This window comes from Cibotium barometz, chromosome 39 (genome assembly GCF_041138505.1).
Source record: "Cibotium barometz isolate CiBa-2024 chromosome 39, ASM4113850v1, whole genome shotgun sequence".
Lineage (NCBI taxonomy): Eukaryota > Viridiplantae > Streptophyta > Polypodiopsida > Cyatheales > Cibotiaceae > Cibotium > Cibotium barometz.
In genome coordinates, this window is record NC_141084.1 from 38,741,321 (window position 1) to 38,752,291 (window position 10,971).

At 38.4% G+C, this 10,971-nt stretch overlaps 1 protein-coding gene across 1 annotated transcript; it reads right to left on the bottom strand.

Moving 5' to 3' along the window:
• Nucleotides 1-355: 355 nt before the first annotated feature.
• On the bottom strand, nt 356-822 carry LOC147616066 (uncharacterized). Its single transcript, XM_086777925.1, has 2 exons — nt 607-822; nt 356-514 (listed from the first exon to the last, which is right to left on the bottom strand). The coding sequence occupies exons 1-2, from the start codon at nt 820-822 to the stop codon at nt 389-391; spliced, it is 342 nt and encodes a 113-aa protein (XP_086634051.1). The 3' UTR covers nt 356-388.
• Nucleotides 823-10,971: the final 10,149 nt, after the last annotated feature.

A 10,971-nucleotide genomic window follows, 5' to 3' on the forward strand; every position in this document is an offset into this window, starting at 1 on the left:
CATCGGTATAAGCGCCGGTATAAGCGCCGGAACCACAGCGTCGGTATAAGTGTCGGGTAATAATACCGGCACCTATACCGGCGCCTATACCGACCTTAATACCGACAAAAATACCACTGAATATAGCGACGTCGGTACCGGGGCATATACCGACGCTGTAACAGAAATTTTTTTTTGGGCAGAATAGTGCTGCCTGGCTGTTGCCTAGCTGCCTGCAATGAGCAGGATCAACAACAGCAAACAGACAGCACCATTCTGTCTACAATAGAGCACAAAAACAACCGTGCTCGTTTGCATATTCTCCTGATCGACAAACAAGAAATTAAATTAAACATTAATACTCAAGAATGTTTTGATCATATTTCATTAGTTTGAAGGTCATCTTACATCATGGTAATGCCTCCCAATTGACGGTCTCTCCTTCTTCTTCAAGCATCTCAAACAAGGCCACAAGGCCATGTTTGTGAGCGTACTTCTCCTCTCGCCTACTTGGTGGGCGATTCATGGCCAACTCCTGCACACACGATTAACAATTATAACTTTTAGAAATCAACATTTAGTCCACATACATACATTTAAATAAATAAAATTGCTACAAACACTTACGAATTCATGGCGCATGGTTTCGTAACCACCACTCCCGAGATGAGAAGCCCCTATTGTTTGGAGTCTTGCCCTTGCCGCCTCTCTTTGTTGTTGAAACCTGTCTGGTGTCTCGGTGAGCTCCTGAGCAATGGCTGCCCACTCCCTGTCATCTAGCCAAACAGGTTTCTCCTTCCCCTCTCTAAATGCGTCCCTCGCCTCTGACCTACGATGCCCCATCAAAATGCAAGCTGTATACTGTATCCACTCATTAGAGACGACATTCATAGGGTCAGATGGCTGGAACTCTTGCTTTATCTTTGTGTTTATATAATTTTTCTTCCCCTTGTCTTGCTGATCCCATTTAGTCATGACAGAGTCATGAAACTGTATAGTGCACAATTGTCGAATGCGTGTCTTCATTGCTTTCCCTGCACTATCCATTATTGGTGCCCCATCCCTAATTGTGTAAATCTTGCTGTTGTCATGGTCATGTGCACCCCAGGGAGTGGAAGGTGACCCTATGGGTGTGCTATCAACAACAGATGAGAGCGAAGGACGACGCTCACGTGGTGGTGGTGTCACAGCATCTGTGGCACTACCACCACAACAACCTCCCCCTGAAGACCTACTACGTGAGCGCCGTCTATGTGAAGAGGTGGTAGATCGAGCTGTAAGAGGAGTGGAAGGCTGTGTGGTATGAGGTGTGGGAGCTACTGTAATACCCACGGGTGTGGGAACTGGCGTCGGGAAGCCAGATGGTGAGGCAGATGTCCCTGCTCCAGAACCCCAATAACTCTGAGCCATGGCTCTCTGCTCTGGAGTCATGGACGAAAGAAAACCATATAACTGCTGGGGACTCATGCCCTGCACTGTAGGATTAAATGAGAAATCTGGACTGTAGTCGCCGTAGGGCGGTGAGTCACCCATGGCCTGTTGGACGAAAAACCATATGACAAACTTGTACGAAATGAAAATTACACGGTAAACAATGAATGAAAGAACCATAAGATAAACATTAACAATGATAAACAACATTGGTAAAACTATATCAACTTGCTCCTACAGTAGTGATTATGATGGTAAACATTAACAATGGTAAACAATGAATGGACCTTCAATGTCATAAACCCATTACAAATATGTCATAACTATTTGCATAATCATTGAGATACATCATTTTAAAAATCGTTATCTATTCTATCATCCTCATTAAGATCAGTAGCCCCAAAGAGATCTATGTCTATGTACATTTCAGCATCCTCATCATTAAAAGTCCCTTGATGAAGGATGTCTTCATCATCTATGTCTTCTTCCTCAACTTGTTTTTCAGCTTCCTTGGTTTGCACCTCTTCATTTGGATCTTGCTCTAGTTGCTCCTCTTCCTTTGCTTGCTCCTCTTCATTGTTGATATCGGCTTGTTCTTGCTGCTCTCCATTACCCTGTGCATCCACATCACCTTGTTGTAGCTCAAATTCTTCAAAAATTTGCTTACTGCGGGGGGCGACTTGAACCACAAACAGCCAGCGTGGATCTTTTGGATCCGCTTTAAAGACAACCTGCTCACAATGCTCTGGGCGCACAAAAGTATCTTGCTGATCGGTCCATACCTTTGTGGAGTCCACTTGGATGAGGCCACTCTTGTCTCTACGTACAGTTGCATGTGGCCCATTCATGATTACCTTGAACCACTTCACATCAAAGATAAACAACTCAAAACTTCTGAAGCCAACCTTTAATATATCTTGAATGGTTCCAAAGTAATCAAGCATTCCAGTAATTGTGTTATCATCACTTGCACTTGCACGACTTTCTTGAACAAACTGTGCTGTGACACCACAATCAAAGGTTGCTCTTCTTTGGTCTATTCGTTCTACTCGAAAATGACGTCCATGTGACCAAAACGCCCCATATTTGTGATACTACAAATAGCACAAAAAGTTTGTTGATGGAGAATCAAACACAGAGACATGTAGAGAAAAAAAAGAGAGACATGTAGAACTTAAACACTTACATGCCAATCGCATCCTTTTGTAAGCTCCTCCTCCTCCTCTGTTATAGGTAAACCAGCACGTTTGGCTTCTAAAATTGTAGCTTCTAGCCATCTACCTGTGGGAAAGTCCGGAAGAGCTTGCATACCTTCTGGATATGGGAGATTTCTTGTAGTGCGATTCCTTCTGAAACTTAAACGATCTTGTACTCGCTGTCGCTTGAGAGCTTCATATGTCTCAATCCACTTCTCCATTACATGAGAGTTCAAGATGCAAAATTTGTTGATTTTTTCCCTCAAAGTGTTATCCATCTTTCTCTTAATGCCTTGGCCTTGAGGTTCCTCACCAATGACTTGCCTGTTGGACTCTTAAGACCATAGTCGAGGTATCTCTGGATCTGAGGAACTTAAATATTCAGTGATGTAAACAAGGGACTCTTGTATCAGCCACCCTTCTGACATACTACCCTCTGGGCGAGCCATTTGGCGAACAAATCCCTTTAATGTCTTCATAAACCTCTCCAAAAAGAACATCCATCTTGAATGGACTGTTCCAGCAACTGCAACCTCATCTACAACATGAACTAGCAGATGCATCTGGATTGTTAATAAACTTGTAGGGAAAAACTTCTCTACCATGCAGACTGCCTCTATGGAGTTTAAACGCGCTGTCTCCAAAGTGTCTCTCTTTATCTCTTTTGAAGAAATCTAGCGCACCAATGTGCCAATCTTATAGATAGTAGCTCTAATGTCTTCAGTGAGGCAATCTTTTATTGCTATGGGTAGCACAAATTGTAGAAACTTGTGCCAATCATGACTCTTGAGACCACTAAGATCATCATCCTTTGTAAATGCACTTTTCAAGCAATGCATACAACCTGTAGGAGTCCGAAACTCTGAAATTGTCCTCTTGACTTGTTGTTCCTCCATCTTGCTAAAAACCCATGGGGCTCTTGGAAGTAGCACCTTTCCATTGGGTCTAGTGCAAGCCCACAACTCTTGCATGCAACCAATCTCTTCCAAGTCATCCCTTTGGCCTTTAGTATCCTTTTTTCCTGTCATGGTCTTCCACAGAATGTCAGCTACATTCTTGAAAATATGCATCGGGTCAAGCAAATGGTTTATAAGGAGATCACCCCAATAGGGGAGTTGGTGAAAGATAGAGAGCCTCTTCATCCCAAGACATGCCAAGTTGCCACATTCCTCCCATTTGATCTTCCAATCGCTTGCCGTCAATGCACTTGGAGGAGGTCTTCCTAGATTACCATCCCGCAATTCATGATTTTCTGGAAGATACCTAACATGTCCTTGGTAGACATTCTTTCGTAATGCTTTTGAGTATCTTGAATCAAGTCGAGGACCACACACAGGACATGCATTGTAACCCGATATAGACAAACCTGAGCATTCTCCATAGCCAGGCCAATCATGTCCACATGAGAATACCTTGCACAGTTGTAAGTCTTTGGCCACTCTGCTGCTTTGACATGTCCTTCACTTCAATTCCGTTCCACAAGGTGCGTAACTCATCAATAAGTGGTGCCAAATATACATCCATGTTCTTCACCTTGTACTTTCCTGGAACTATTAATGAGAGCAACAGATGGCCTTTCTTTATTGCTAACCATGGCGGAAGATTATAATTCACAAGGCAAACAGGCCATGTGCTCCATGAAGAGCTCCTTAAACCAAAAGGGTTTACACCATCCATTGCTAGGCCAAGACGGAGGTTTCTAGGTTCTTCCTTAAAAGCCGACCATTTCTCTTCAATGTGTCTCCATGCGGGTGAGTCAGCAGGCACACGCATCACTTCATCTGTGGATCGAGTTGTGGCATGCCATGTCATCAAGCTTGCTATTAATTTGCACCTGAACATGCTTTTTATCCTTGGGATGATTGGAAAGTGCCTGAGAACCTTTACCGAGACAGCTTCCCCCTGAACATCTTCTCTATATCTATTAGAGCCACAATGGGGACATTCTTGCAAATGCTCATATTCATGGCGGAAGAGGCAACAATCATTGCGACAAGCATGAATATTATTGTAATCCATGCCTATGGATTTCAATAACTTCTTCGCATCTGCATGAGATGGAGGCATCTCGTTGCCAGGGGGCAATATCTGATCTTTCAAAAGCCTGCAAGTATGGCAATATCTGATCGTTACTATTAATATTTTCTCAAATACCAGTTGATAATTTATCATTTCAACAGTAGGTGTAATCTCCAAAAAAAGACCTTACTTGAATAGTTCAGTGAAACTTGTATTAGACCATCCAAAAATTGACTGCAAATTTAGCATCGTAAGAGATGCACGCAATACAGATATGTTGGCACCATTGTATAATGGAAGGCGTGCAAGTTTACTCATGGCCGCTTCCTCTGGTTCATAATTTGACCGTTGAGAATGTCGTGGTTGATGATCTTCATGTTCATGCTCCTCGAAGAGAGCTTCTTGTTGCTCGATGAAGGCATCCAACATTTCTTCCATTGGACCTTCTTCCATTTCCTGACCTTCTTCCATTCCCTCGGGTGCTCCCTCATCCTGTATATAAAGGAGATCGTCTGGAACAATGCCTCCACTGCCATAGGTGGTGCAGCAAACTCAGCTCGAACAATGTCGTGCGGGACGGATGGTTTGCTGCTTGTCATCCTCGAGAGCATCAAGATCTGTGGTCTCTCCAGCTGTACCCATGTGGAGGCTGCAAGCCCTGATGCCCAAACCGCTGCTGCATACATCAAGGCTGGTGTCACTAATGTATCAAAGAGCCACCCCTTCGTGCGGGGTTCCTGAAAATGTGCCTGATGACACTGACGCTCCAGGCCAGCAAGAGCTGCATACCCCCGGGTCACTCTGTCTCGGACTGCCTGAGCCATGGAGAAGCGTCCAGCTCACCTCAAATCCTTCGTTTTCGAAAGATTTGGTACTTACATCGCATGCATGGACACACTATTCTCTCTTCAAGATTGAGAGGCTCCATCTAGCAGGATAACATGTATATGCAGCTCATTAAACACAGATCAGCTTATCTCCTCTCCATACAAAATTAAATAGAATTTGAACAAGGATGGCAGGAGAAGCTAACTCTATTCATAAATAGATGTTTATAAAGGCCTTATGCAATAATCTAAATGCATAGTATAAGTATAAGCTTGCATAATAAGGCTGCAAGACTTATGCATAAGCTCTATGCATAAGCGTTATGCATAAGTCTTATGCATAAGCCATATGCATAAGCTCTATGCATAAGCCATATGCATAAGTCTTATGCACACGCTCTATGCATAAGTCTTATGCATAAGCCATATGCACACGCTCTATGCACAAGTCTTATGCATAAGCCATAAGCTCTATGCATAAACCGTAAGCTTGTTTGGCTCCCTTGTTGGAAAAATTCTGCCAGAGTCTCCTTTGTAATTAGAACCAAATCTTAAATGAAAATGCAACTTCTCAAATCACAATGCAATACTCTTTGTATCCCACAATGTCATGAAAGATCATATGCACTCTTTGTCCATCAAAGCATTTGCAATATCCACACAATATGACGGAAAAGGGGCCCCATTGCCCAAATGCATCCACAACGTCGATGGTGAGGATTGTTAAGGACGCACGTTGAAGCTTGCCGATCTCCCGGCCAAGCTCTTCTCACCCCTTCACCGAGTTTTCCTCCAAGGTGAAGGTTGAGGCCATTTCTTCACACCGGTGTACCTAATCCCCCTTTGTACCGCTTTACCAAGCAATCACGGCACAAAGAGTTCAAGCCATTCTCCCCTTGGCCTCTCCAACCAATGCCAAGGTACCCTCACACATTGCTAGATTCTATAGAAACTTGAAGTGGTAGCAATGGTGAGTGTAGGTACAAAATGATGTGGATAATATTAAATGATAGAACAAGTTTGTTGGCTTACAAGTATTGAGCATGACTCATGCCCTTTTACAATTTAGAACTCATCAATAAAGCATGGACTCATGCCTCTATCCATCATCCAAAAGCTCCAACACAAACCAACTATTCACAATGCCCTCACCATGGCATTTGCATAAGCATTTGTTAACCACAATCAAGGCATTTGCAATTGCATTTCAACAATCCCTTTCACATAAGCCTTATGCACACGCTCTATGCATAAGCCATATGCACACGCTCTATGCATAAGCGTTATGCATAAGCTCTATGCATAAGCCATATGCATAAGCTCTATGCATAAGCCATATGCATAAGTCTTATGCATAAGCTCTATGCATACGCTCTATGCATAAGCCATATGCATAAGCCATATGCATAAGCTCTATGCATAAGCCATATGCATAAGCCATATGCATAAGTCTTATGCATACGCTCTATGCATAAGTCTTATGCATACGCTCTATGCAAGACTTATGCATAAGCTCTATGCTATATGCCTTATGCACTATGCTAACCCTTAATCCCATCACCCAATGGTGTAATAAACATGATCTTGTTTTACATGGATAATAGATCTTACCTTGATAACATATATAAACTCTATGAATAAAGAGAATACCTTATGCATAGAAAAACAGAGCATAAGACTTATATGTTATATGTATAAGAGAGTAAAAACATTCAAAAAGCTTTCAACAAGAAGGCTACGCAAGCTCTATGTACAATGTCCATGCAAGCTTTCAAGAAACCTATGCATAGAGATTTTATAAGCTTGTAAGAAACCTATGCATAGAGATTTTATAAGCTTGCAAACTCTATGCATAAAGCTTGCAAGAAACCTATGCATAGAGATTTTATAAGCTTGTAAGAAACCTATGCATAGAGATTTTATAAGCTTGCAAACTCTATGCATAAAGCCTATGCATAGAGCTTATGCATAAAGATTTCACAAGCTCACAAGCTCTATGAATAGAGCTTATGCATAACGCTTGCAACAAGAAGGCTATGCATAGAGAGATGTTATTCAATTTTTAGATTATTTTGGATGGAAAAATATCTCTTCTTATTAAAATAAATTCCCCTAAAACATAAGTTCAAAAAGATTTTTAGAAGGTGCATTAGAAATCAATTATAATCTATTCAAAAGGCCTTATCCTAAGGGTCCAGATTTTTGAATAATTTTAGATTAAGGTTATGAGGGGCCAATTAGATTAATCCAAATGTAGGGAGGAGATAAATGGAAGAAATAAAGAAAATATCCCAATAATGAGTAAATACTCACGTAAGATAAAGAGTTGACTAAGGACAAGGATATTAGTTTAAAAAAAGAAGAGATATTTAGAGAAATGATGCATTTTTGACACCTCGGTGTAGGGGAATTCCCCTCATGAAAGAGGCTCCTATTTCACATGTGTGGTTGAGTTTTAAACTCACAATAATGAGATATTTTCATCTCTCCTGCTTCAACTAGATCCAAAAAGTAAGCTAAACTGACCTAAAAATGGTCAAAATTTGACCAAACTGATCTGGAAAATTCTAGAATCAGTTTGCTTGGTTAGAGGCTCACTTTTTCCTATAAATGAAGCCTCCCCCTTTGTAAATGGTTAATAGTGTTTTATGCACTGTTACTCTACTCCTCCCTAGAGCCAAAAACTGTGAATTTCTTAATAATTTCTAGAATCAGTTTGCTTGGTTAAAGGCTCACTTTTTCCTATAAATGAAGCCTCCCCCTTTGTAAATGGTTAATAGTATTTTATGCACTGTTACTCTACTCCTCCCCAGAGCCAAAAACTATGAATTTCTTAATAATTCATTAGTTTTTGACCATTCCCTCTTCTCTAAAGAATTGGTGGCCACTCTTGTTGCAAACAAGAGTAGATCCCTTAAACCATCAAGCCAAAGGAAAGCTCCCAGAATTTCATGTAAGTTAGAAATCCTACTTTTTCTTATTCTTTTAATGGTTTTCTAATTTTTTGTTATCTTTAAAATGATAATCTGATGCTATGCCTTGTTGGAAAGGCTTTCCCCCTCTCATTCTTAAATTCAGCCCTTCTTTATCCTAGTTAAGTAATCAAATTGTTTGCATTAAACTGTTCATATTGTTTCTCTTTTAAAAGTGGAATTTGATAAGTTTAGAATGCTTTAAACAAATTGGGGATAATTTTTAAGTAAATTAAGAATAGAAAATTTTTAAAAATGGCCAGCCATACAAAGGAGGTTCTTAAATTTTGTGAAATAAGTATTACCTTTTATTATTCAAAAAGAGTAATCCCCATCCTTTGTGTATTCTAAAAGTGTTATTTTCATTCTATGCATATAGGAAAATGCATAGTAGAAATATTTCTATTACAAAAAGTGTTATTTCTATTAGATTTAAATTCTATGCATAGAAAGATGCATATTGATTATTTGTATTATTATAAAAGAGTGATTTTTATTAAATTTAAATTATATGCATAGAAAGATGCATATTGATTATTTTTTTATTATAAAAGAGTGATTTTTATTAGATTTAAATTCTATGCATAAAAAGATGCATATTGATTATTTTTTTATTATAAAAGAATGATTTTCATTATATTTAAATTCTATGCATAGAAATATGCATATTGATTATTTCTTTATTATAAAAGAGTGATTTTCATTATATTTAAATTCTATGCATAGAAAGATGCATATTGATTATTTTTATTATGAAAGCATGATTTACATTAGATTTAAATTCTATACATAGAAAGATATATATTGGATAATTTTTTTATTATAAAAGTGTTACTTTCATCAATTTTAATTTTATGCATAGAAAGATGCATAAAGAATTTATTTTTTAATTTCAAAAGAGTTATTCTCATCATTTTTTATTTTATGCATAGAAAGATGCATAAAGAATTTATTTTTTATTTCAAAAGAGTTATTCTCATCAATTTTGATTTTATGCATAGAAAGATGCATAAAGAATTTTTTTTTTCAAAAGAGTGATTCTCATAAGTTTTGATTTTATGCATAGAAAGATGCATAAAGAATTTATTTTTATTTCAAAAGAGTGATTCTCATCAATTTTGATTTTATGCATAGAAAGATGCATAAAGAATTTATTTTTATTTCAAAAGAGTTATTCTCATCAATTTTAATTTTATGCATAGAAAGATGCATAAAGGAATTTATTTTTATTTTATTTTGAAAGTGTTATTTTTCTTAAAATTGAATTTATGCATAAATAGATGTATAAAGGGATTTTTATAAAAGTGTTATTCCAACTGAAGTTGATTTTTATAAATGTGAATGAATGTATGGATAGATGTGATGTAAATCAAATAAATATGAATGGATGGATGGATAGATGTGATGTCAATGAGATAAATGTGAATGAATGGATGGATAGATGTGATGTGAATCAAATAAATGTGAATGAATGGATGGATAGATGTGATGTGAATCAAATTAATGTGAATGGCTGGATGGATAAATGTGATGTGAATCAGATAAATGTGAATGAAGGGATGGATGGATGTGGATGTATGTGAAGAATAGAAGTGGATGTATGTGAAAGAATGGATGTGGATGTGTGTATGTGAAAGGATGGATGTGGATGTATGTGAAGAATAGAAGTGGATGTATGTGAAGAGTAGAAGTGGATGTATGTGAAAGAATGGATGTGGATGTATGTGAAAGAAAAGATGTGGATGTGTATGTGAAAAGTATGGATGTGGATGTATATGTGATAAGAATGGATGTGGATGTATGTGGGAGAATACATGTGGATGTAAATGTGATGGATACGAACGAGAATTGAGGCGATGAGATGTGATGTAAATTGGATAGATATGAATGATAAGGGATGTGAATGAATGATAAAGGATGTGAATGAATGTGATAGCATGTGAATCAGGATGTAAATATGTGAATCAAGATGTGAATGAATGATAAGGGATGTGAATGAATGTGATAGCGTGTGAATCAGGATGTAACATGTGAATCAGGGATGTGAATGAATGTGTTAGCATGTGAATCAGGATGTGAATGAATGATATAGGATGTGAATGAATGTGTTAGCATATGAATCGGGATATGAATAAATGATATAGGATGTGAATGAATGTGTTAGTATGTGAATCGGGATGTGGATGAATGATAAGGGATGTGAATGGATGTGATGTGATGTGAATCGAGATGTATGGGTAGATGATAAGGGATGTGAATAAATGATATAGGATGTGAATGAACGATAAGTGGTGAAGTGATGAGATGTATGGGTAGATGCAAGTGGATGGGTAGATGCAAGTGGATGAGATCTGATGAGAATAAAGGAGAAAATAAGTGAGGAGATAGAAAAAGATGTGATTAGATGAGAATGGGAATGCTTATGAAATGATTGTGGATGGATGTGTGGATAATGTGGATTGATATGGATTGATGTATGAATGATGTGGATGATGTGGATGGATGTATGGATGATGTGGATTGATGTGTGGATGATGCAATTGGATG

Coding starts and splice junctions, on each gene's coding strand:
- LOC147616066 (XM_086777925.1), bottom strand. CDS start 822: ATGGGGCATCGTAGGTCAGAGGCGAGGGACGCATTTAGAGAGGGGAAG. Junction 515..606: donor AAACCATGCGCCATGAATTC/GTAAGTGTTTGT, acceptor TCGTGTGTGCAG/GAGTTGGCCATGAATCGCCC.